Source organism: Lacerta agilis, chromosome 9, assembly GCF_009819535.1.
Source record: "Lacerta agilis isolate rLacAgi1 chromosome 9, rLacAgi1.pri, whole genome shotgun sequence".
Lineage (NCBI taxonomy): Eukaryota > Metazoa > Chordata > Lepidosauria > Squamata > Lacertidae > Lacerta > Lacerta agilis.
Window position 1 is genome coordinate 59,326,563 of NC_046320.1, and position 27,840 is coordinate 59,354,402.

The 27,840-nt window shown below is 44.5% G+C and overlaps 1 protein-coding gene across 1 annotated transcript; it reads right to left on the reverse strand.

The window, feature by feature from the left end:
* Positions 1-27,771, reverse strand: LOC117053097 (probable E3 ubiquitin-protein ligase HERC6). The gene is made up of 23 exons (XM_033160609.1): positions 27,457-27,771; positions 24,011-24,167; positions 23,153-23,229; positions 22,155-22,382; positions 21,356-21,450; positions 20,934-21,061; positions 19,749-19,894; positions 19,065-19,138; positions 16,891-17,018; positions 15,295-15,354; positions 15,096-15,192; positions 13,399-13,588; positions 11,633-11,784; positions 11,420-11,536; positions 10,189-10,299; positions 8,378-8,548; positions 7,051-7,197; positions 5,579-5,745; positions 3,511-3,577; positions 2,681-2,751; positions 1,568-1,751; positions 1,328-1,430; positions 1-827 (listed from the first exon to the last, which is right to left on the reverse strand). The coding sequence occupies exons 1-23, from the start codon at positions 27,710-27,712 to the stop codon at positions 613-615; spliced, it is 3,141 nt and encodes a 1,046-aa protein (XP_033016500.1). The 5' UTR covers positions 27,713-27,771; the 3' UTR covers positions 1-612.
* Between the last annotated feature and the right edge of the window lie 69 nt (positions 27,772-27,840).

Here is a 27,840-nt window from a genome sequence, read left to right on the forward strand (position 1 = left end):
GACAATAAGCAGTTAAGAATTTATTTAGCAGGGTTTTTACCGTAAAATATTAAACACAGAGTTTAGAACAGTCTGTTTTGCCTGAAAGTCTATAATTCCAATATACTTTGCTTTTAGTACTCTTTGCAGAATAATATGTGTGCCGATTTGAATCTATTCTGTGTTCTCACTTAAATTTTGGTACATATAAATAAATAAGAACAACAAAAAATAACATTCTGCATCTCCAAATGGAGTGAGGCACCAGCCTGTCTGTTCACACATTAAAATGTATGTGCTGTTGTTGCAATGGTACCTTTAAAAGTAATCATTAAAATGCACACTGAAAGTGGGGTAACAGGAAAACTACAGGAATTCAACAATTTAGGAAATACATGTAACTGGGTGAATGAATTAGCCCTGGAGTAATGAGGCCAATGTGGACGTCATTACACATTAAAACAGGCTATACTAAGCTGTAAAATATTTTTTCTCAAATTGGGCGTGTGGAGAGAGAACAATCAGTCAATCAACTGACCAAAGTCCAGTTAAAAGGGCAGTGAGCAGATTGCCTGAGAAGACAAACTTCCTTTCATTTGAAGACAAAAGCTACACATCTTGCGAGTCCCTGTATTAGAGTTGCTTGCCAAAGCCACGGTTGTTCTCAATAGCCTGGAGAAGTTTCTCCTTCAGTTTTCCTGTGGTTGAATAAGGTGGCAGAAGAAGAAGGTGATAGCAGATCTGGGCCTCAGGGATATGTTCTTCTGAAAGCGACTTATGAGAGTAGATTGTTAGCTTCAAGGAGTCCATTCCTACCACAGGGACCCGGTCACTTCCTAAAACAAACACTAAATCGACAAGGAGGAGGATTAGGCAATGCAAGGGCAGAAATAGAAAATATTCAGACCATTCCAAACATGTTTTAATGCTACAGTCTAGCTTTGCAAGTCGTCTTTCCACCCCAGTAGTTTTGATCAAAAGTTCATTGCATTATGAAGGAAAATATCAATGCTGTTTCTATATACAAATTGAGAGAATCATTTGAAGAAGAAGAGAAGAGTTTGGATTTGATATCCCGCTTTTCACTACCCTAAGGAGTCTCAAAGCGGCTAACATTCTCCTTTCCCTTCCTCCCCCACAACAAACACTCTGTGAGGTGAGTGGGGCTGAGAGACTTCAAAGAAGTGTGACTAGCCCAAGGTCACCCAGCAGCTGCATGTGGAGGAGCGGAGGCGCAAACCCGGTTCACCAGATTACGAGTCTACCGCTCTTAACCACTACACCACAAATCCGTGCAGGATTTCAAGCGCACTGCTTGAAAGTTGGGCCTTGCAAATGGGATACTTACACAGAAAGCCTTTTTTGTCCGCCAAAGTGAGTTCATGGAAAACCTTCCAGAACATCCTTATGGTAGGGTGCGTTTCACTGTATATCCCCAAGTACACAGTGTTCTTCATAAAAAAGGGAAGGAAAATGAAATCAGACAAAGAGAAAGATGAACAAGTGAAACTTGAAAGATATTAAAAATAAACCCAATATAATGATGGTCTAGGAAGTAGTTCCACACACCCCGCCCCTCTCCACCAACCTTCTCATATAACTCCCAGTCATAATTTGCATTCCCAATCGCCACATCCATCAGTTCCTGAGGCTCAAAGAAGGCAACCATCCGTTCATCAAGGACTTTGTAAAACCCTCTCTTGAACTCTTGGAAAATTCCCTCCACCGATTTGTTGAAGACGTAGTCCACATACTTGTTGACAAAATCTTTCCTTTGGAAGAAATGAGGGTAAAACATTGAATAAGTGGGCAGTTAAGTTGACTGCCTAGATAGATAGACAGACAGACAGACAGACAGATAGATAGATAGATAGATATATGGATAGAAACTTTAGTGGCCACCAGAAGGTTACAGACCCATCGACAGGCAAACTCTGATTTGAATCTAGGTCTTCCTAGTCCAAATCCAGCACTTTATCCAATCACACTATGTTTGCATATGTTCACTTAATAGCAATGTACAAGTTCCTTTGCCGCAATACTTAACAGATATATTATTAGGAACTCCTAAAATTAATGTTCTGAGCCTACTAGTATATACCGTGATGTAAAATGTACCAGTGTGCCCAGAAGATTTGAATGGCCAGGGAGGCACCATAATGAAACAAGGGAGGCACCATAATGATTTGAATGGCCAGAAGATTTGAATGGCCAGGGAGGCACCATAATGAAATCAAGATGGCAGCAGACCAGGGGATGCGATTCAAAATGGTTAGGGCTATTTTAACTGCAGATTGAAACACTTGTGTCTCTTCCTTTAGCCTAGCTACTGCTTTCCTTTTCTATATTCCACTTATTTGACTTGGATTTTTGGGGAAAGGAACCCTTGCAGATATCGACAAACAACTGTTGTTATCCACACGTGGAGCCCTTGGGGAGCTGAAAATCTGAAATGTAAGTTGTCACCAGTGTAACAGTCCAACCTTCAAAGCAGTTCACGGTCAAAAGGTTAAAAAACAACAACAACTCACTAATAAAATCATGTCATTTTGAAGTTTTATGAATCTAAAACAGAAGAGTGTCTTTAATAGTCCTAACAAAATAATCAAATTCCAGTTGTGGTCCCACCCCTCACCCACCAATCGCCCTCAGATCTGCCCTGACACATTTCCCGCCAACATCCTCAGGCATCATTACATACTTGTTTGAATTGTTCACAGCGACTGAACTGCCGTTTGGAATTAAGTCGACATCCACGTCGTCCCAAGATATCTGGAAATGTATGTTTAAGGAAAGGTACTGAAAACAAAGTCAGTCACACACACACACAGTAATTTTGTCTCTTAACACTTGCTAAGCTTCATACAATACCTTCAATTTACAGGGAATTCTATGAACAGCTTTCGGCTAACAATGCAGTCATTAAAAGAAGAAGAGAAGAAGAGTTTGGATTTGATATCCCGCTTTTCACTACCCGAAGGAGTCTCAAAGCGGCTAACATTCTCCTTTCCCTTCCTCCCCCACAACAAACACTCTGTGAGGTGAGTGGGGCTGAGAGACTTCAAAGAAGTGGGACTAGCCCAAGGTCACCCAGCAGCTGCATGTGGAGGAGCGGAGACGCGAACCCGGTTCCCCAGATTACGAGTCTACTGCTCTTAACCACTACACCACACTGGCTCTCATTTTAGGGGTTCATAGACCAGGTACAAGGAAGCTGTGGTCCTACAACACTCATGATCCCCAACCACACCTGTTGAAATAGCTATATTTCTGTTGAAATAGCTATTTTTCTAAGGATTTTTTTTAAAATTAATGCCCATGACTGTTGCTTTTATATGATATTTTAGCCACATTCCCAAATGTTAAAAGAGCCACCATCACTTGCAGGAAGAAGCACTCTAGAATTTACCACAATGTGAGTCCTAGACATTACCAGGTGAAAGAGACACAGTGGCAATGTAACAAGAACAGAATTATTATTATTATTATTATTATTATTATTATTATCATCATCATCATCTAGGTACTCACATTGTAAGTCAGTTCATGGCTTTTTTCGAAGTCATCATGCTCATAATCAAGAACTGCCTGCAAACTCCTTGTTAATAAAACAAAAGGAAATAGAAATGGATTTATTTCCTCCCCCTTAAATGTTTACAGCATATATTTAGTAGCCTTACTCAAGCAGTTAAAAGAGTGGGAAAGGCCAAGCCATCTGGTCTTATTTTCTTTCTTTCTATAATAATTTTTATTAGTTTTCAATTACGATAATCCAATAATAGACTCATTATAACAATGCCAAATTATAATGCAATTACTAATACCAATCATTCAGATACCAAATTATATAATCTAGGTGGCCCCCCGCATGCTAGAATTGATGGTTTGATGATTTACTTTATTTCTGTTTCCAAAATCTTAGTAATTTCAATTACACTCCAGTCAAAATAACAATCCCTTATACAACAACTGCAGTATTAACAACTTCCATTCGTATTGACACATTAAATGATTTATAAAACTACAGGTAGGGCACTCAAATTATATCCTTGTTCTTCCTGTATGTGGCAATTATTCTGTCTGTGATGTTTCTTCCTGTCCTTGTAAAATATTATGTCTATTTTCCCCCGGTTGTTGCTGTTCTCCATCATGCCCTGGGCGGAGCCAATATCCCATTATTGTTTCAGAAATTCCCCATCCACCTGGTCTTATTTTCTTGTTTGACTCTGAGTTTAGGGCCCCAAGTGTATGTCCATGTGTTCGGACAGGGGTAGGCAAACTAAGGCCCGTGGGCCGGATGCAGCCCAATCGCCTTCTCAATCTGGCCAGCAGACAGTCCGGAAATCAGCATGTTTTTACATGAGTAGAATGTGTCCTTTTATTTAAAATGCATCTCTGGGTTATTTGTGGGACATAGGAGTTTGTTCACCCCCCCCATATAGTCCGGGCCCCCACATGGTCTGAGGGACGTTGGACCGGCCCATGGCTGGAAAAGGTTGCTGACCCCTGTGTTTGGACATACCTGATCAAGCATATGTCAATCAATTTATCATTGCTCCTGGGATCATTGCATCTGGCAGGGAAGAGATGGCTGTCTGGTTCCAGGAGGTGGTAAATTCCTTGGTGAGATGGTGCAGTCCCAATCTCCCTAGGAGGCCCTAGTACAATTGTTCCTGAAAACCCTTCCTTTGAAGCAGCACGTTTTTGTCTATAGGCAAGATGCTCAACTGAGCACCTGTTAGACAACTAAGTGGCTTATGTGGTTTCTAACAGCCTAGTGCCAGGTTGTGTGTGGGGGGGGGGAGCCCTGTTTTGATTGCAGCTGTGCCTCCAAGTGGGGTGATGGATTTAACCCTTCCTTTCCATACCCAGTATCCTCCTACCTAAACTGTTTCCCAAGGTACTGTAAGAACTCCGTGGAGGGGAAATCCCAAACAAGACAAATGTCAGGAGATCCGATTGGTGACTTCCATGTCTTGCATAATTTTGTTTTCAATCAGGGTGGGGGCATCTGTGGCCCTACAGATGTTGCTAGACTCCCAAAACTCCCAGGGGTCAGTATGACCAGTGGTCAGGCATGGCAGGACCTGTAGTGGAGCAACATCTAGATGGCCACAGCTTCCTTAAAGGTAAAGGGACCCCTGACCAATAGGTCTAGTTGTGGACGACTCTGGGGTTGTGGTGCTCATCTTGCTTTATTGGCCGAGGGAGCCGGCATACAGCTTCCAGGTCATGTGGCCAGCATGACTAAGCCGCTTCTGGCGAACCAGAGCAGTGCACGGAAACACCGTTTACCTTTCCACCGAAGCGGTACCTATTTATCTACTTGCACTTTTAAATGCTTTCAAACTGCTAAGGTGGGCAGGAGCTGGGACCAAGCAACGGGAGCTCACCCCATCGCGGGGATTTGAACCGCCAACCTTCTGATCAGCAAGCCCTAGGCTCTGTGGAGGCTGAATCTTGTGGCTGAATCTGACACGGCCTTTGTAAGTTTAAATGGATAGAATATCCTAGAGTTAGGAGACTCAGCCTGGTCCTGCCAAGCGAAACAAGAAACTGGAAATTAGGGGAATAGGTGGAAAGAGTTCAAGCCACCTACCTCCCTATGACAGGGCTTAGCTCCTTCAGATCTTCAAGGGTAGGTTTCTTGCCCAGCAGTTTTTTAAAGGCAGCAAGTGGGAAAGGCACATAGGCAGTGACTCTGTTGAACATGGAGAGCCCGCAGAGGATCCCAAAGAAAAGATATTTATTCTTCTCCACCGAGGGCTGCAAGGACACAAGATCACAGCAACAGGAAATGGGTTGGATGTTCTAAGGCAGATGCACCTTAAGAGGGAAACTGGTCTGCTATGGACAAACCAAGGCCAGCGGCAGACTGACAGCTATCCATCTACATCCATACACACCCATTCATGCAAGAACATGCACACACACACTTATTCACAGGCACATTCCCAAGCCCTTTCTTCAAGCCTAATTAACAGGAGGGTGGGTTTTCCACAAATACCACCTGCCCTCAATTAGGCTTGAAAACAGCCTCCCATTAGAGCCAACAGGAATCTAGTTTCAAGTCTAATATTCAGAGGGAGAGAAAACGGCGGATTGGATGGGGTTGATCGAATCTGGGGAGCAGTGGTTACACCGACCCTGTGGTAAAAAACAACAACTGCTCAACTCCAGCCTGGAAAAGAGGTTTGGGGCCTCTGTAATGTTTTTTTTGGGGGGGGGGGTTGGATATAGAAGTTTACACCGTTCAGACCTGCGCAGGTTGGGCTTTATACACTCATAAAGCAAGCCCAGCAGTGAAACAGGCATGCCTGGAAGGAAGGGTGACTGAGAAATGGGAGGCATCTGGAATAGCCTGGGAAAGGGATACGGAAACTCTGGCCTGGGGGCCGAATGCCCCCCACAAATGTCTATCAGGCCCTTGGAAATCTCACAACTCAAAGTCTGTTACTAGCCCTGCTTTGCATCCTAGGAGTGTTTTTTACCTGGCTGGAATGTGTCCTAGAACTCTGTTTTTCTCTGGATGGGGGATACAGAGGAGGATGTGAGTGTAGCTTGGGGCTGACTACACACCATACTTTTAAAGCACATTATTTCCCTCAAATAATTCTGGGCACTGTAGTTTGTTAAGGGTTGTTGGGCACTGGAACTCTGAGGGCAAACTTCAGTGCCCAGAATTCTTTGAGGGAAAGAATGTGTTTCGAGTATGCTTCAGAGGAATAGTACAGAGGTACCTTGGTTCTTGAACTTAATCCGTTCCGCGAGTCTGTTCGACTTCCGAAACCGTTCAAAATGTTTTTGCAGCGTTCGGGTTCCGATTTGTTCCAACAACTAAGGCATTTGAGAGCCAATGTACCACTGTATGTACACAGCCCTACTGTAGAAAAGCAGTACAATTTTCATTTGGGCTCTCTGTCTACTTTCACCACTGGCCCCACACACCTGTGGCATGTGGCCGTCAGAAGGGAATGTGGCCCGCTGGCTTAAAAAAGGGGTCGGGTGGTGGTGGGGGGTCACCTACGTCTGACCTAGGTTTGGACCAGGTCCTCTGTCTGAAATACTTACCCTAGAAGGAAACCATATGGGGGAGTTTTGCTCACAGCACGTAAACATCCCATAGTCTGGCTGCACCATCTCCTCGAACACATAGGAAAAGAACTCGAACAAGACCCCTCCGGTTTCGTGACCAGGCATCTCACCTTCAAATTCAATCTGCAAGACAAAAATTAAAATCAGCCATATTGACCTCACAAAAGGAGAGAACAGAAAAGAAGAAAGCACATTTACTAGGCCACCCAACCTTTAATTGTTAGGGGCCCCTTTTTTTGAGGCCCTGTTCAGGAGTCTGTACATGGGAGAGAGATAAGATCGGATATATTTGGGGGTGTAGGAAACTTTTTATATAATAGCACAGCAACAAAAACATTCATTTCCCAGAGAAACCGCAAAGGCTGTTTCAGAAGTTTGATCTTCGGTGAAAGGCAAGAACTGATACAGGCGCGCAAAGGGGGCATTTCCCAGGCTGTGGCCACACTAGGGTGTTTGTGCATAGGTCGGTCACTGTTTCTGTGAGTGTGCTTGTGCCCCTTCGCCCACACATGACGGCTTTGAATTTTATGCCTCCAAAAACTACCTCAATGTTCCCTGTCCAAACTAGTGCGCGGTACTTGGCAGAGGGGACGACAGAGGATGAGATGGTTGGATAGTGTTCTTGAAGCTACTAACATGAGTTTGGCCAAACTGCGAGAGGCAGTGAAGGATAGGCGTGCCCTGGTCCATGGGGTCACGAAGAGTCGGACACGACTGAACGACTGAACAACAACAACCTTGGAAGTTGAACGGAATCCGTTCTGGAAGTCCATTTGACTTCCAAAATGTTCGGAAACCAGAGCACGGCTTCTGACTGGCTGCAGGAAGCTCCTGCAGCCAATCGGAAGCCGTGGAACCCGCGTCGGACGTTCGGGTTCCAAAAGAACATTCGAAAACCGGAAGCCAATTTGTTCAGGAGCACAAGACGGTTTGAGATCCAAGGCACGACTGTACAGCTGTTTTGTGCAAAAGAGCAGTTCTATAAATCAAAATACAGTGAACACACAAGCAGTGGAAAAGGGCAGCTTGCATCCTTTCCTTTGGGCTGGTGGAAACAAAATGGAAATAGGCAGCACCCAGCAAAACAACGTCACACGTGTAAAAACAAAACAAAACAAAACCTCACCAGATAATGTGCTTCAAATTTGTCCAGAGCTGAGTGACATGCTGTTTTATATTGGGATTGTCTTTCCTTATCCGAATATCCCCAGTCGGCCCAATCCAGACCTAGTCATTGAGGTCGTTTCACCTAGTTCCGGAGTTTAGCCCTATGCAGTACTTTAGCAGGCCTTAGGAAGCTTACCAAGAGTTGATTTTTCAGGCTAATGTCCTCTACTTGACTCAGCTTGCGCAACGTATCTTCCACAAGGTTCTTGCGCCGTACCCTCAAAGGGAAGACAGGCAGTTTAGGGAGTTCGTCTTTTCTCAGGAGTCGATTGCGTACCAATGTGTCACGAGCATTGGCTTTTACAGTCTGTGGAAAGTGGCACATATTTTAATAAGTGCTTCAGAGACACTAGGTCACTAGCTGTCAACTTTCCCTGGGGGGGGGGAATTCCCTTATTCCACTGCAAAAAAAAGGGAAGGTTGACAGCTATGTGCTAGGTAGGCATTAATTGCTAGGTATACTAATGGGGAAAGGAACTCAAGGCAGGCAGGAGTCCCTGAAGGAATGAAAGGCATAATGAGAAATAATTCCAATGAGAGAGAAGAGTGGGAGGTTTTCTTTTTTAAAATCCAGTTGCGGCGGCACAAAACGCTTAAACAATGAGCTGGAGGGATGGGGGAAGAGACAAACATACATTTTTTATTTATTAAATTTATATACCGCCCTCCCTCCGAAGATCTCAAGGTGGTTCACAAGATAAAAATACAGGAGAAAAGCACAATATAGTTAAAATAAAACAATAACCCCCTCCCCATCACAAACACATTTTGAAGGCCGTAGAATATTAATCAGCCAAAGACCTGGTTGAAGACGAATTTTGCACCTGAGTCAGGAAATTCAAGCTAGGTTTTCATGTGGTGAAGCAAATGAAGTAACCGACTCCTTGGCTCTCTTGAATGGCACCCCACTTCACAGTAGGGCTGACCCCCAGATAAAGCAGCAGGGCTGGCATGGTTGCTATTGCTACTGTTTAAGGGCCTTCCATATTTGCCCCCAAGGCAATGGACAAAATATAATAAAAGCAGCTAAAACGCAGTTTAAAAACAGCACAAAAAAATAGCAGAAGATGATTATTTTTAAAAAAATGCAAGGTGGGCACCTATGGACCTATCCACCTAGCTGGATTTTCAGCACAAAAAAAAAAATGTTTTCAAATATTTCCAGAAAGTTTTAGATAGTGGGTGCCTATCATATCTCAACAAGAATATGCAATGGGAGGAGGGACAGTTCACCAAGGATGAGCATAGATGAGTAGCCCAGACTTGTAGGCATTGTGTCAGGGTAGCTACAGGCCGTAACAACTGAGGCTGAGAAGGTATGGCAAGAGCTTTTTCAAGTGTGTCTAATGCAAGAGGAAGGAAATGGTAAGGCTAGTGAAATGTTAACAGGTGACAAAGAAAAGGTAGAACTGCTCAATGTCTCCAGCCTCTCATAGAAGAGAGAAATTATGTGCAACCTTCACATAAATAATGCAGCAGGGCGAAAGGTCAGGATCAAGACTGATAAGGAGTCAGGTCAGAAGAAACCTTCAACATGTTCAAGATCAACTGCAATCGATGGAACTAAAGAAACTTGGTTAATGTATGTCTTATAATCTGTGGCAAGTCCTGGGAAAAATTAATTTAAGGTCCTATGGGCAGGTTACAATAATTTGAAACACAGTATAAAACAGCTGGGACTCCAGTTCTCACCAGCCCCAGCCAGGATGGACAATGGTCAAAAGGTTCCCCATCCCCGTCCTATGCAAGAGTCACTTCCACATAGCTAACGGCCTGGAGGAGCAAATGCAGTTCTGCTCCTCCATTATGCACAATCTCTGCATGCAGAGACTCATGCACACTAAAAAGAGTGGAAAGATAAGAACCAAATTCACCATGGCCTTTCATCTCGCACGAAATAGTAGAATAGCAAAGCTGGGCTAACAATCCTTTAGATATCACCCTTACCTCTTGCAGGAAATAGGACTCGTAAGCAAATATTTCCATCTTCGTCAGCAGATTGTAGACAAAAGGAAAGCAGCACAAAGAGATGGGACAGTTGTCCTCTTTGTCCATTTTCTTGCAAAGAAAGAATGTTGTTTAAAAATATGGGTGCATGTGGTAAGTCAAACAAACATACTCCCTTTTCCAGCAGTCTTTGTCCCATTGGTCTCCACCCAGCTTTGACTCTCTCACACACACTTTTCTGTGGCAAGAATAAAGATGGTATCGTTTGCCATACGGCAGCCATTACTACAATTCTCAAATGCTTTCATCCCTGTGCTATTCAAATGTTGATTACACTGATACAAAATGGCTACCCTTCCACAAAGGATGCTGTTTATTAACGTGTGAACAGCTATCTCAAACAAGGTAGCTTCTTCACTTGTGGAAAGTTCACTTTGAATATGGAACAAATTCCAGTTCAAGTACAACATATCTTCAGTTTACGTTCTGCCCCTTACAAAGCAAACTAGTTCAGCTCACGTTCAGTTCAATTCATCCAAAGGATCCTCAGAATGTGACAAGCTGCTGTATATGTAGTTCATATACTTATATACTGTTATGTAAAATAAAGTTCAGGCTAATAAAACATCAAAACACGCACACTGGAATGAGAATTGCTTAGTTTCCCCAATGATCTTTAAGCTTAGACCTCAAGATTTTAAGAGCAAAAAACACATGTAAGAGACTGCATTTGAAGGTAAACTAGAAATAATTCAAAGTTCTAACCCAAAATGAAATTAATTCACATTAGGTTTCTCCAGCAACTATGGGAACTACTTTTGGGTGTAGTTCAAACAGTTTTGAACTAATTCAGCGAACTTTACTAAACCAAACCAATGCATTCCAAGCACTGTCTTAAACCGGGGAAAAGATGAGTCAATTTGGGTTCCTCTTGGTCAAAGGTTAGCGCAGCCTATTGACCACGCTAGCAAGGGCTCATAGAAGTTGAAGGGCACCACACTCGCTATCTAGTCTACCATAATATATATTCTGACTAGCAGCCTCACTGAAAGACATGCAGAAATCTTGTTCCAAGTCCTGCCACCTTAGATCTTCAACAAGAAACACTGGGGACGGAGCACATGCTTCCATTTAAGATATGCAGAAGCATTTGTCTCGCCCTTATCAAATTTGTGCAAGATACACAAACTTGGCATTTCTTAGCTTTTTGACACAAAGCAACCATACTTACCACGGCATCAATCCATACATGCCACCTTCCCAAATCTGCAAAGGGACTAATTATTTGACGGATTTCATCAATGTAGAAGTTGCTTAGCGGGAGCTTGCAGTTAGCCCTCCTGTTGACCTGGAAGCACAAGCAGAAGAAGCTTGAGGTCCATATGCTTTTATATCTAGAAACAGCCACCAGGTCATCAGCCCACGTTTACAAGATGTTGCCTACCTTGTATAGCTTTTTCAGCACTTCCAGGAGAGGTAACAACTCCTGGCAGGCAGGGTAATATGGGTAACAGGGCAGCTGAGAGAGCACCACTTTCTTTAGCATCTGAACTATTCGGTCTAAATGCGAAGCTGGCAGGAAGGACCAATATTTTTCTGAAAGAAGAAAAAGAACACGCAAAAGAGCCAGTGTGGTGTAGTGGTTAAGAGCAGTGGACTCATAATCTGGTGAACCGGGTTTGCTTCCCCGCTCCTCTGCATGCAGCTGCTGAGTGACCTTGGGCTAGTCACACTTCTCTGAAGTCTCTCAGCCCCACTCACCTCACAGAGTGTTTGTTGTGCGGGAGGAAGGGAAAAGGAGATTGTTAGCTGCTTTGAGACTCGTTAGGGTAGTGATAAAGCGGGATATCAAATCCAAACTCCTCTTCTCCTTCTCCTTCCCCACAGCTCACTACTCAGACAGGAATATTTTCCCCCACTAGCAGTCCTGTTTTCTTCCACTTGTTGCCTTGCTGCAACAAACTTCCTCTTTAATGTGCATCAGATTACCTGAGGTTGGTTAGGCTGAGAGGCAGTGCCCAAGGTCACCTAGTGAGCTTCATGTCTGAGTGGGGATTTGAACCCTGCCCCCCCCCCCAGGTCCAAGACTAACACTCTTAACCACTGCACCACACTTGGCATTCTGCTTCTCATCAGAACACTTGCCCAAAACTGAACCTGGCCCCATTTCATCAGGCACACCAACTCACATGCAAATTTCACTTCCAACCGTTTATGAACCTAGAAACTCCCATCTCCATTCCTCAAATAAAGCTCTGAATTTTATAGAATTCCATTATCCACACCAAGTTCTGTGCATGGACAGTGGAACTATGTCAACTTGGCTTCAAAGACAGGCATGACTGTGTCTGCTATCATTCTATGGAAGCCCAAGAGAAGACAGATTCATGGTTCCTGGGAACCAGTGCTTTCAGTGTAAAGATGCTGCAAGTTTTTAACAAGTGGCATTGCGCAGGCGGCAATGCCAACCAAAATCTCAGAAGCTAGCAGTTGGCCAAGCAAGACTTGCAGCAGCTGGACATGGGAGTTCAGCTCTCAGCAAAACTATCTGAAGCGCCCCATGGCAAGCAAACCAAGGATGAATTGCAAAACAGACTTAAGCTGATCAATGCAAAATGAGAGCAAGTGTACCCTGAGCAAATTTGCAAGATTTACACAAGAGTCCAGAATTTGTTTGCAGAATTGCTGATTACAGGGGCTTCAAATATACGTTACTTCTTAGGATGCAGGCATGCCCCACGAAAAGAACTGCTTAGGTTTGTGTCCCTTCAAGAACCTAGCCTTTCGTGAGCATACTTCCAACAGTTGACATATCCACCTAAGCAAGAAGAATTGCCACTGTTTGCTGCACTAAGGGCTTCCTGGGTGCCTACTTTTACCTCTAGCCTGTTCCAAACCCATGGGACGTCACATTTTGGAAATCCCAGGCTCACATTGTGACCACATACAGTGGTACCTTGGGTTACAAATGCTTCAGGTTACAGACGCTTCAGGTTAGACTCCGCTAACCCAGAAATAGTGCCTCGGGTTAAGAACTTTGCTTCAGGATGAGAACAGAAATCGTGCAGCGGCAGCGGGAGGCCCCATTAGCTAAAGTGGTACCTCAGGTTAAGAACAATTTCAGGTTAAGAACGGACCTCTGTACTGATATCACACTAAACTGTGGTTTCATGTGACTGGGGGGGGGGAGGAAACCAACCCTCCAATTACCTAGAATGTCCAAAGAGCGCCTGCTCAGGCCATTGACAGCCTTGGCAAAGGGAATACCCAAACGCTGCATCTTCTGGGCTTCAAGCGCTGCACAGCACTCAGGCAGCAGGAGGAAGCTGGAGAGAGCCTCCTGGTGAGGAGAATTCAGTGGAAGGGCGGGAATCAGGTTGTCCAGCAAAGAGGAAAAGATCTACAGCCGATTTTGCAAAAATAAAGAAAGAAAAGAAACATGTTTTAACTGGGTATGGATTGCAACACCCGCTACCACCCTCTTACAGTTAAGCTTCTTTTTAGCTTTACTTTTGTAAAGTTAATGTATGAATTGGAGCACACTGCTAAGACCTTCCTATTGGCTCTGACATCTGTAGGGCTAGATAGTTCAAAGGGCAGCAGCAAAACAACCCAACAGAAGCCAAGGCCGCGTACAAATGTAATGCACACTTTTGCACATAGTGGTTTGCAACTGTACACACCATTGTGCACTAACACCCACGTACACCAAAGCAGGCATGTTTTCAAACTAGTGTGCAATGGTGATCTCTGTTCCCCTCCCCCCACTTAGGATGGACCTAGACACGGGGATGCTATAAGTAAGCCAGAAATTACATCCTTATAACAAAAGGAAAAAAATCTCTATGGAAAGCCACATTTTGAAATTTCCTGTTCTCTGGCACCATCTGGTGTTGCATGTTTATAGCGCATTCAAATAGCTGTTTCTTTACTAGTGTAGCCGGGTCCTTAGTGTTTCCACAGATGTTTTTAATATTCTCTCTCTTTCGAATGAGAGGGGTTTGAAACTGTTGTGTTGATTTACTGATACACAGAGGCAACTAAGTCACTCCGCTGCTTCCTATTTTGCCTATTTCATTCGTAGGCGAGTTAAACGTGAGGGGCACTGGCACAGCCCTGCAACGTCAGTAGACCTGTATGCTGCAAGCCACTGAGAACTGCATTCTCAGCACAAACTGGAGCATAGCCCCTTCCAGCTGCTTTAGACTGACAAGAAGGACAGGGGGATGATATCATATGAACAGTGCCCAGTGGTGGAGGGAGCCTCTTTGCCGCCCGGGGCGGCGGAGCGGAGACACCCCTCTGGGGGGCGGGGCGTCAAGACGCACGTCGGATGCACTGTGCATGCCCAGAATTTCCAGGCATGCGTAGCGCATCCGGGCTGGTGCTGCTGCTCCCGCGGCAAGCCGGTGAGTGAGTGGCGGCTTGTGGGGCTGCCCCGGCCGTGCTGCTTTACAGACGGGGTGCCGGGGGAATGGCGGGAGGGGCCGGGGAGTCTCCCCCCTCCTCCCCTGGAACCCGGGGCGACCCACCCCCTACACCCCGCCCTTCCTACACCACTGACAGTGCCCCCCGCAAAGGCGCTTGCATCCAGAACATAGTGCATGTTATCACGCGTTGTGCACATGCTCTTCGAAATCCATCAGAGATTACAAGCCTAAGAAAAATCAGTCCAGGGAGTGGCACTGCCGGTCAGCTTGCTCCTCGGTCCCAGTGTTTCCCCTTGTAGAATTCAAAGAGGGAGAAGAAGGACGGAGACAAACCTTGAAATAATTGGCTCTGTCTCCACGTACTGTCAGCCTCTTCACCTTCCGCCCTACAAGTCTTCATGGGAACCAGTTTTGCCGGGGGGGGACCACCCACACCCAAATGTTGACGCTATGAAAAAGGGGCCTTCCCTCCCTTACCCTGCCAGCAATCCAGTCCCTTGTAGCAAGTTCCTCGAGCATTTCTCTTGCTTTTTGAAGGTCCACTGCTATGCAGCAGCCAGTCTCCACGGCAGATCTGGGGGAAAAGTTACCATTTTGACGCCTTATATAAGAAAATCAAAATAATTTCCTAATAAAACTTCTGCACGTTTCGTCCCATGCGGTGAAGTCTACTTACCGTGGTTTCAAAAAACTTGCTGTTAAACAAGGAGGGGAAGAAAATATTGCTTCGATTTCTCTGCAGAAAAAGGAGAAGAAAACCAATTTTAAAAACCAGCAACAAGTCAGCCTGGTTACAAGCGTGTTGGATTTCATACTGATGTAAGCACTCTGTTGGGGCATCTTTTAAAATAGTTTTAAAACCCAGCTTACAGGAACCCTAGTAATTGCAATGTTAATACCTTTTAATTATGGAGTGTTCCATATTAACATATTAATCCTATGTTTTTGGAAGCAGGTCCCAGGAAGTATGCTTAGGATTGCATTCTAAACAGAGCTTAAATCTGGGATGGGGAACCTGCAATTCTCCATAGGTTGTTGGTCTCCAAATCACATTAGTCTCAAACAGCATGGCCAATGGTTGGTGTTGATGGGAGTTGTAGTCTAGCAACATTTGGCGGGCCACAGGACTGCTGTCGTAAACAGAAGCAATGGAACATGCAATTGCCAGCACCCAAGTAACTCATCATAAAATCAACTGTCTGCAGCAGTGGTTCCCAAACTGTGGACTATGGACCACCAGGGGTCCGTGAGTGTCATTCAGGTGTGTCTGTGGATTCATGTGGATTCCATTGCATTATATATTCACATCAATTTTTAATTGCATTTTAATTGCTTCTTTTACTTTCTATATTGTATCTTGCTGATTCACAGCCTATGGCATTCCAAGTTGTAATGCAAGAAGGTATAATTGCTGTAAGAAATAAAAAAATAAGACAGCATCGACCATCGGCACTGCAACAACAGGCAGAAAAATATTTAAGTAGTCTACTGAGACCCTCAGCAATCTTCAAGTGGTCCATGGTGGGGAAAGTTGGGGAACCACAGATCTGCAGTATACATGGCAACTGGTTCACTAAAGAACCCTCTTTGCAATATGTCTGGGGAAACCCAGCCAGATGGGCCGGCTATGAATAATAAAATTATTATTATTATTATTATTATTATTATTATTATTATTATTATTATTATTATTATCCTGCTTGTGCAATAAATTGTAAATCTGTCTAACGTTTTGGGAAGGATCATTGCAATAATAGAATTAAGAGTGTCATTATTGACGGAGAGCAGAACTGTCTACAGTGGCTCTCCTACGATGTTTTAGTTGTAAAAAGGTAAAGGGACCCCTGACCATTAGATCCAGTCGTGTCCGACTTTGGGGTTGTGGCGCTCCTCTCGCATTACTGGCTGAGGGAGCCGGCGTACAGCTTCCGGGTCATGTGGCCAGCATGACTAAGCCGCTTCTGGCGAACCATAGCAGCGCACGGAAATGCCGTTTACCTTCCCGCCGGAGCGGTACCTATTTATCTACTTGCACTTTGATGTGCTTTCAAACTGCTAGGTGGGCAGGAGCTGGGACAGAGCAACGGGAGCTCACCCTGTCATGGGGATTCGAACCGCCGACCTTCTGGTCAGCAAGCCCTAGGCTCTGTGGCTTAACCCACAGTGCCATCCGCGTCCCATGTTTTAGTTGTAAAGCCTGATAAAAAACAGGATTGAAGCTTTATGCTCTGTTTTTTCTCCTGTTAAAGGACAAGAAAATATAGACCGCAACCTTTTGGCTGTCTGCCGCGTCACACTTTCAGCTGTTGCCAACAACCACTTCTCCATCAGTTCCCTGTCCATCAGGCTAATCTTTGGCAAGTTTTCCATAGAGGTGGGTTTATTTGCAACTGCAGAATCCTTTGAAACAAAAACACGCCACATACAAAACAAAATGCCATGTCAAAGAGTATCCCCCAGTGTCACATGGCTAATCGTTTATACTAGAAGCCCACCAAGGACAGAGATCATCTTCACAGAATCGTAGAAGGGACACCCCCCCAAGGGTCATTTAGAGCAAACCCCCTGCAATGCAGGAATCTCAGCAAGGCAGATGGCCCTCCAACCTCTGCCCATAACCCCCCCCCAACCTTCCGAGGGAGTCTGTTCCACTGTTGGACAGCTCCCACCATCAGAATGTTCTTCCTGATGTTTAGTCCAGAAGCGGTGTACGGGCTTGGGATGAGGTATGGAGCTGCTCAAATTTGGTCCAAAGACAGTGGTACCTTGGTTCCCGAACGCCTCCATTGCCGTACGTTCCGGTTCTCGAACGCCGAAAACCCGGAAGGAAATGCTTCCATTTTCGAATGTTTTTCGGAAACTGAATGTGTGACGCAGCTTCCGCTGAGTGAAAGAAGCTCTTGCAATCAAGGCAAAGCCACACCTTGGTTTTTTAACGTTTCAGAAGCCGAACAGGTTTCCAGAACGGATTACGTTCGAGAACCGAGGTACCACTGTAGTTTAAAAGATCAGCTGGTGAAAACTTAAGAAATAGCTACAGCTACAGTTCACTGTTACAGCTGAATACTGGGACAATTCACAAAATGCCACACAGGTATGTACACGTGTATTTATAGGATTCAATATACTCCAAATAGAATTATCTCAGCAATCCTTATAAACAGCCTAAAGGTTAGGTAACCTCAGAATTATTTTTCCCATACTGCACCTGGGGTCAGGGGCAGGAATGTATAGGTGAAACTCGAAAAATTATAATATCGTGGAAAGGTTCATTTCTTTCAGTAATTCAACTTAAAAGGTGAAACTAACAGATGAGATAGACTCATGACATGCAAAGCGAGATATGTCAAGACTTTATTTGTTATAATTGTGATGATTCTGGCATACAGCTTATGAGAACCCCAAATTAACAATCTCAACTTTGGGGTTTTCATCAGCTGTGCGCCATAATCATCACAATTATAACAAAGAAAGGCTGGACATATCTTGCTTTGCATGTCGGGTGTCTATCTCGTATATTAAACTCCAGTAGCTAATGAAAACAATTGCTTACATAAATGGACTTTTCCACAATATTCTAATTTTTCGAGTTTCACCTGTAGAAGCAGAGAAAGAGGAAGAGGCTGGACGTAGTGAGTTCAGGCCCAAGATGTGATTTGAACTCAGTTTCAGCTTCATTATCTTTAGCTATTACTAAAGTTATTATTAGCAGTTCACCCAAACTAGAAGCATGCTACCGCATTATTTTATTTTTCTATGCATTGCTTCCCATAAGGCTTCCTGAAATGCTTGGCAATAGAATAAAAACATAGTCATTCCTCAGGTTACGTGTGCTTCGGGTTGCGTTTTTTCGGGTTCCGAACGTGGCAAACCTGGAAGTGTTTATTTCCGGGTTACGTTCTGCGCAGAAGCGTGAAAGCGCCGCTCAGGTTACGGACTTTTCAGGGTGCGAATGGCACCCCGGAATGGATCGGGTCCGTAACCCGAGGTACCACTGTATAAACAGCTATATAGATATATTTAAAAACTCAAACACACTCAGAAAGAGAGCTCAAGAGAGCAACAGTACAGTTGTCGTATGCAATCCATTCCAGAAGACCATTCAACTTCCAAAACTTTTGACAACCAAGGTGCAATAGGCAGTCGGCAATTTAAATGGAGAAACGCGCCTTGGAAGCCGTTTGACTTCTGAGGCATGTTTGAAAACGGAAGCATTCGCTTCTGGGTTTTCGGCATTTGGGTTCCAAATCATTTGGTTTCCGAGACACTCGAAAACCAAGGTTCCACTGTACATACATAAAATCAAATCAGATCCTATGCAACTAAAAACCTCCACTGAGGAGGCTTGTTGAATGCCTACATGAACAAGCTATTTATGGCCGTGCCCCCATCCTGTAGAAAACATCCCAAAGTCAACTGAATATACAGAAAAGGCGAGTCATCTACCTGCATCCGAAGCACCGTGGCAAAGGTGACGTATGGTCCAGCAAAAATCTGTTTTACTTGGACACCCAGCAATTCTGCAATGAACATGAAATGAATGGATCAGCCATTCATTCATTCAGCTCAACCCATGATAACTGGGCTTCTTTTCCTTGTACTTTCCCTTCCCTCTTCTCCTGGGATCATCAAAGCAAATTCTACAGGAACAGTTTTGGGATGTCCATAGAAGACTATTTAATCAGGAGAAGCTGTGCAAGCCCTGAGCCAGTACCTTAATGCAGCGGAGGATGGCCAATAAACTGAGTTTGAATCTAGGGAAGACAGTTCTGTGGGTAGGTGGCTCCTGGGTCAGAAACATAGGGATTGGGAACCCATGGCCCTGCAGATTCTGCTGGACTACAGCTCCCTGCCAATTGGCTAGGTTGGCTGGGGCTCATGGGAAATGGAGTCCAACGACATCCACAATCACACAGATTCCACATCCCTGATATAGGATACAGACCACAGGAGATGCAGCATTAAATATACATTTTAATAATGAAGAGTAGGTTCGTAGTCTTCACAGAGCCAGTTTCTTTTCCAAACGTTGTTGCCGTTTTTATTTTCTATGGTGTACAAGTCTTTTGTACAATTTTCAGAAACGCAGGTGAATCAATTAATTTAATTTTTGAAAGAGGAAAGATGTACCGTTTGGAGAAACCAGAGCGCTGATGTTAAAACATCGTCTCCCATTGCTTTTGCTAGAAGATGGTCCACTTCCATTGTGCTGCTGCTGGCATCCACGTCCAAAAGATATCAGTTGCCCAGAAGCAGAGATACAAACAGTGTGATAGCTGTTTGATGGGGGGAAAAAAGTGTACGTTTTATCTATATGCACCTTACAGAACATAACTAGAGGTCCAGTAGTGAAACTCTTTGTTTCTGTTGCATCAGTTAAATGACTCTTCGTATTATTTAAGACATTCATATACTGCTCAGTCATTAGCATTTCTAAGCAGTGTACATAAAAAATAAAACTGTACGTACAGAAAGGCAACTGTAAAATGCAATGACCTCATAAGCAATGGATATAATTTTCTGTTTTACAATTTAGAATACTCATTTAAATATCCTTAAAATATAAATGACTTCCCTTCTTCTCTTTCCATGGTTCATTATGCATATTGTAAATCCCTGCATATTTTACATAAACCAAACCATTCAGTATTTTCATTATTACATCCATCAAAACTTATTTACACTGTTGAATTTATCTTAATGCTGCCAACGTTTTCAAGAGTACACAATTTCCCCTCATATATTCAATAAACATTTTCCAATCTTCTCTAAACGTATGTTCTCTTATTCTATATGTTAAGTCTGCAAGCTGCACATACAGTATTCCGTCAGCTTAAGTTGCCATTCTTCTTTAGTTGGGGCCTTGCTTGTTTTCCATCATACCAATGGATTTTGACAAGTTTGGTTTTTTGTTTTCCATGTCCCATTACAGCAGGGATGGGGAACCTGTAGCCCTCTAGAGCTGGTTGGACCCCCCACCACACTCATCATCCTTAACCAGCACGTTAATGATCAGGGATGACAAGAACTGTAATCCGCAGGCCCACAGATTCCCCATGACCCACGCTTTACAATTTCGCTGGTGTGTCACTTCACTTTCACAAAACAGCCCCATCCGGATGAAATTCTGTAGGGTGAGTCGGCATAAGCAGGGAATGAGCTGTGTCGACCAGCTCTGAAACCCTCCTGACAGCCTACTAGCTTGCCCCACTTCCTGAAACACATGCAGAAGTGTCAATAGACAGCAAGCACGTATTGCATGATGTCAGGACCAAGACCAACGTTACTACATATGAGTAAAGCTATGGTACATACCTTCCACATGCCAGATGAGAAACTGGACCGTCAACTGAGCCAAGTTTCTCGGGGCCAGTCTTTAGGTCTGAAGAACTACGCCCTAGTTGTCCAGCGCTGTCATCTCCAAACGTGAATACGCTGCCATCCTATTCAGTTTTGGCAAAACAAGAGTTCTAGCATTAAACTATTATTACTCTTGTTAATAATGCCTATTGCGTGTTTCCAGTTCCAAGAAAATAAAACGGTTCAAATTTCTCATTCCTCTTGCAGCCCCAACACACTGCTTTTGTAAATTATCTGCTATGAAGGGACCATAGCTAAGCAGTACGGCATGCAGAAGGTTTAAGAGTCAACGTCAGGCATCTGCAGGGAGGGCTGTTCCCTCACTTTCAGACACAATCTGGTGCTAGTCGACACCAAAAGGTTTGGGGTGTACCAACCTGAGTGAGCACAGCGGTATGTTCATCTCCACAGCTGACGTAAATCACATCAAGTTTCCTCAGAGCAGCTATTGAGTGCGGTTTGAAGATTTGCTCTGTTGGGGAGGCATATTTGCTTATCATAATGAAATGTGTTGTTATGTCCATTATTATTATTAATTATTATTATTATTATTAAAAATGTCATTATGCTACTTTCTGGTCAGATTTCAAATTCCCTTGCTATCAAGGCAACCATCACCACTTTAGGCTAGATAAGAGCCGGAACAGCAGATTTTGGAAGACTTTTTATTTTAAAAAACTTAATATGCTTTTGTTTTGGGTTTTTTAAAAGTGAAAAAACAGGGCCTCAAACAGAGACATAACTAAATAGGACAGATGCAATATTTAAAGGTCTGGTGAAGTGGTCTGAACACTAATTTTAAAGGAAGCTTCCATATAGGGGCTTAATATCACAAGGGAGTTGTTGCTAACAGGTTCTCTCAACCAGAATTGGGAAAATCTACATTGAGGAAAAATATGGCTTATCTCCTGATGCCAACAACATTGTGTGGACACTGGAGCAGGGGGAGCCTTGCATGCATGAGGAGCACCTATTCCACAACCATCTTGAAGCACCCTAACTTGTTTATGCTCTGCAGGATGTTGTGGAATCAGCAAAACCGCTTCCATTTCAGTTTTCCACCTCAGTAGTCCTCACTTCCTTGGGCAACCATTTCCCAAACCATTACACAACCCGCAAGTGGAAGCAACCAAGAGCTGGTCATCAAGGAAACAGGATTTTAAAGACCATGCTTACCTTTGGGGTCGGCCTGACTCAATCCCAGCTGGTGTGCGTTGTTCTTTCCCCATCCGTACACAACTCCGGAAAGGGACAGAGCAAAACTCTGTGACCCGCCGGCAGCCACTTGAGCCAACGGGATGCCGTCAAGGGCAGAAATTTGCTGCGGCCCAGCCTGGTACGTGACTGCTTTGCCAAGACCAAGCTGGCCATGAGTGTTCTGCCCCCATGAGAAAACTCTGCCATCTTCATTTGAGGAAGAAGGGGAGGAAGAAAACAGATTACGTATTTACATGGCAGCCTCCTCACAAGCTGGAAAGACTGGCAAACCTTTCTTCGTTGAGGGTATCATTTTAACACCAAGCTGCCTGCTGAAGAGCCCCTGGAAACACCAGAGGATTTCAGGTTCTATTCCAGAGCAGCTTTTCCCAACCTTGGCAATCCTTCACCTCTTTTTGGGCTAAAGCTGGAGCTGAGCTATCTCTGGTCTGTGGGCCTGGCTAGTCCCACCAACCCTCCCCACTTGGCCCCACAAAAGGCCATTTCAGCCATGCCACGCCCACCTATACTACATCAGGTTTGGGGCAGGTGAAAATAGGTGATTGCAACGCCTTATGCAAAGCACTGGGCAAGAAGGCAATATGAAAGAGGAAAAGGTCACCTGAAATCATTGTGGTGTCAGGTGACTGATATGTGGGAGGCTCCACCCACCTATCAAGCTCCACCCACAAAGGGTTGGGGAGGTAACTCTTTTGCCCACTAGTCAGGGCCTGTTCCATAATCTGGGACTAAGGCCTGCCTAAGATTCCATTGAAGCCATAGCTCTATTGGTTAGAGCATGGTGCTGATAACGCCAAGGTTGCAGGTTCGAATCCCCGTATGGGACAGGTTGGATTAGATGATCCTCAGGGTCCCTTCCAACTCTACAATTCCATGATTCTATGACATTTTGAGACTCTATTATTACAACCAAGCATTTGACGCAAATCATAGAAATGGAGCAAGTGAATGGTTACCTTTCGCCAGGGCTATTGAGTGATAGTTCCCACATGCAACTTGTATTATTTTGTATTTAGACAAACCATCCACCTTCCTGTAAAAGTTATGGAAAGAAAATTTTAGATTTTACAATTCAGGGAAAAAAGTGTTGAGACACAATAAATTTATGAAGTCAACATGCTCAGGGTTATATATTAATTAGGGTTATTTATTAAACATGCTTAGGAGAAGCAGTCTTATTGTGATTGACACTTTAGAATGGGGGTTTAGGCATTTAAACAGGTTGATGATGTTTTCTTTTTTTTAAAAAAAAAAAAAGGGTTGGCCAATTGGCCTGACAAATAATGGTAAACTATTTTTAAAGCATTTAAAAAAAGACAACCAGCAAATTGCTAATGTGCCAATGACAAATTAAATCATTGCTATTTAAAATTAATGATTATAACTGAATGTTATGCTAAATTTCCAGAAATGCAGGTGACTCATTGAAGCAGTTGTTCTCTTTAGCTTTTAACCAGAACACCAGGGTCAGCCTACATCAGTAATGTGTGTTCTTAAAGAAAAGAACAAGCAACAAGTAAGAGGGAGAAGTAACAGCAGCTATTACAAAATTGAATCAAAGTTTAAAGGCAGCTGTGCTAAGCAAGCAATCAGCCTGGGAGAGGCATTTCCTTCCCCAGGATTTTGAATAAAAGCGACCTTCTCAGTTTTTTCCATAGTAGAACCCCTGGTTTGCATGCAGAAGGTCCCAGGTTCACAATCCTGAGCATTTCCAGGTAAGGAAAGGTGGGCAGCTTTCTAAGAGGCAAGTACAGCCCAGATCTGAGGCAGAGGAGGAAAAAAAGCACCGAGAGTATTATGTATTTGCTGCTTACTTTGGAATCAAACGCTCTTTTAATTCTCCAGTGCCCAGCTGTCCAAAAGCTCCAGCTCCCCACGAGAAAACTCTCCCATTGTTGCAAACGGCCAGTGAGTGCTCCTTCCCACAGCTTACGTGGACAATGGTTTGTGTTTCCAGCGCTTGGATTTGCTCTTTCAGACAGGGACACATAAAAAAGAATATTCATTTGTATAGCCAGAGGGGTCATTGACATATTTAAGCCGCCTAGAAAGGTAAATGGTGATAACTTGGTTTCATGAACTCCCCCATTTGTGAGTCAAGATAAGCACGGTTTGATCTTGGTTTATTTTAGGTGACTATAGTTAGAACAAGGACGCGGGTGGCGCTGTGGTCTAAGCCACAGAGCCTAGGGCTTGCTGATCAGAGGGTCAGCAGTTCAAATCCCTGCGACGGGTTGAGCTCCCGTTGCTCAGTCCCTGCTCCTGCCAACCTAGCTGTTCGAAAGCATGTAAAAGTGCAAGTAGATAAATACGTACCACTCTGGCGGGAAGGTAAACGGCGTTTCTGTGTGCTGCTCTGGTTTCGCCAGAAGCAGCTTAGTCATGCTGGCCACATGACTTGGAAAAACTGTCTGCAGACAAATGTTGGCTTCCTCGGCCAGTAAAGCGAGATGAGCGCCGCAACCCCAGTGTCGTCTGCGACTGGACTTAACGGTCAGGGGTCCCTTTACCTTTACTATAGTTAGAACAAACCATCGGTCCTCAAGTTTGAAGGACATAGGTTACAGCAAGAGTGGAAGATTTTGATCTCCTCAAAAAGGGGGAGGGCAAGCACCCCAGGCTTGTTTCTATGTAATGCTAAACCATGGTTTAACATCTGAACATGCCAGTCAATGGGATTTTTTTTTAATGACTAGCAGCCTGTAATAAGCAAGAATCTGCCCTTATTCCCTTATGGGGTACACAAGAGCCCTTGTAGAGTCCTCCATCGGTAGGAGAATATAACAGAGGCCAACCAGAGAGGATTGAGAAACAAAGTCTTTATTGAACTGTTGCAACAGGGTCCTTCCTCTCACGCAGGAGAACAAAGAAGGAACCCAGAACAAAGGCGTGTCCGCCCTTATATAGACATTCGACATTTTTCCTGCTGGAGTTCAGAACCACCCCCAGAAACATCATACATACGTCACAGCAGAGGGGTGTATCCCAGAACCACCTTCCCCAATACTGTACATCATACCTACATCACAAAAATGGTGGTCTCCAACAAATTTTAACAGAAATCTGAGAAAGTTTGTTTTTCTCCTGCCTGCCAATTTATATGATAATGTCGTATCTGATTGCCTTTCCTGGGTAGCCAGGCCATTCCTTTGAGATGGTGATTACTTAATTTCTGAGACAATGGGAAGGTTCCCACACCCCCTTCCTCCTTGCAGAGAAACATTTGGTAAACATTTGGTCAGTTTTGAGAGACAAAATGGTGTCAGGACTGTCTGCCTCAGACATGTGGCCTTGTTTGCTTGGCACACTTATGAACACACACACACACACACACACACATATGACCTTGATATTCTTACAACAAGCCTCACACCTGGTGTTGCTTGGTAATTCTAATAACACCCCCCCCCCCAAAAAAAAACAACACTCAGTGCAGCTTTGAAGCAAGTGGTTAAAATCAAAAGCAATATTCAAAGGTTCAGACTGCCATCTTCAATCAAAATGGCGTCCAACTGCACCCAAATATAGACAAAATCCTGCTCCTTGACTTCAGAAATGCAAAATTTGAAGTAACTGATTAACACATGTCCAAATGAATAGCAAACAGATGAATAAACAACTTTCCAAAATACAGTATATAAATCTATTATTTATTGCACGATCTATATAAACGGCATTTTTGCAAAGAATAGATAGAATGGGTCAACTATCCCAAGCACATACCACCTAACGTTTTTTGGGATGAGAAAGCAGGATATCCGCACTCTTTCTGCCAGGCAGATGTGCAATTTGAAAATGGAAACAAAGCAAGAAAAAAAAGCATTCTAAAAACATTCTAAAAAAAACAATGCCCATGTAAAGCATCTAAAAGCAGTTATTCCTTTCCATGATCTCACAGGTTGCCAAATAACCAGGCACTCACAGATGACAGGTTCAGTGAGACTGCAGTTTGGTGCAGGGGAACGAATCAGGTAATGGCCCATGGGGTATCGAGTTAAAAGAGATCCCCATCCACTTCTCTAATGCGTGTGCAGGAAGGTAAGAAAGCAAACTTGAAGCACAGCAAGGAAAACAACTTTGCTAAGCAGATCTGGTGAGAACAAGAGAAAGGGAAGTCTTCCTCTTCCTAAGGGATGGGGCTTAACGAAAGGCAGTGACCAACAACAAGTTGCTTTTGTTCCATCCCTTTTCTAAAGGCAGTCTTGGATTGCTGCTTCTGCGCTCCTTGTGAAAGCAATATTTTCCAGGAAACTTATTTGCTGAAAAGAGCGTGCTGCGAAATGGCAAAGGGTCATCGAGTCTCCACTTGCAGAGCCGTCTAGTTTTTGTTTCTTATTTTTTTTCTGAAAGCCTAATTTCAGCTTGGACAAGTGCCCGAAGCAGACAAAAAAAACGCATTATCTCAAATAACAGGGAGACCAGCTGGTGGCAAGAGCGAGCAGGGGAGGGAGAGAGAGGAAAGGAAACCGAAAGTGTCTTTGCAAAGCGCGCCTCCTCACCAGAAGGATGGGAGTCAAGGCTGAGAAACGAAAACTCTCAGGTACAGCGGTGACTCATCCCTACGTGGCCGGGAAGGGACTGAAATCTTTTCTCTCGGTGGGCGAGAAGAAGAGCCTCACCCCCACCCCAAACCACTTTAGAAGCAACCGAGTGGTGCAGCAGTAAAACTGCTACCGGTAGCACATTTGCTAAGCAAGGTCCGGTGTGGGTTCAAATTGTATGGGGTGAACCAGGGGTTGGAATAGATGATCCTTGGGGATCCCGCCCGACTCTACCATTCTAGGATTCTATGTAATTTCAAGCCCCCAACCCCGGGGGTGCCCCCTGGTGGGAAGGGAATGTCTTGCGTTTTCCCACAACATCCTTTAGACGTTTGCCTCCCTCGCAGGAGAGGGGTGTATGTGTGTGAACCGCCCTTCACCCGAGGATCACAGTTCGCAACATAAAGTAACAAAATGAAAACGCAAAATAAGACAATACTGTAAAACAAAAGCAAAACAAACTAATACACCCTCCCAAAAAGCAGCATTAAAAATGTTCTTTCTGGCTTCCTTGGGAAGGAAGTGCAAGGAGGAAGATGCTCCGTTTACTCGACGGGGCGTGTGATCTCTTAAGATCGGGGCCTCCCCTCCTTCTCCCCTTTGTGATGGAAAGAGATTTCCCATATTTAGAAACTGCAAAGTGAGAAGAGGGTTAGAGAGGGTCGCTTGGGTAGAAAAAGACAGGCGCTGCTCCCCTACCCCACCTTCGTAGTCCCTACCTGGCACGTGGGCGCGCCGCTGTCCCGGGGGGAGCCTCCTGCCCAGCTGCCCCTGGGCGTTGTCCCCGCAAGAAGCCACGCTGCCATCGGCCCGAAGCAGCAGCGAGTGCCGCTCCCCGCAGGCCACCAGCACCACCTCCGGCCCGCCGAGGGCTTCGGAGGCCAGGCGGAAAGGCAACGGCTCCGAGACCCCGTCCTCGCCCAGCCCCAGCTGCCCGAAGGAGCCGTTTCCCCAGCAGCACAGCATCGTCGGCATCCTTGCTCCCTCCCTGCCCAACTTCGGTTCAACTTTCCTCCAGCTGGCTAAGCACCTTTTGCGCACAACTGAGCTATGGGTCTGAATGGTGGCTAAACCGCCCCGCCTCTCCCAGACGGCCCCGCCCA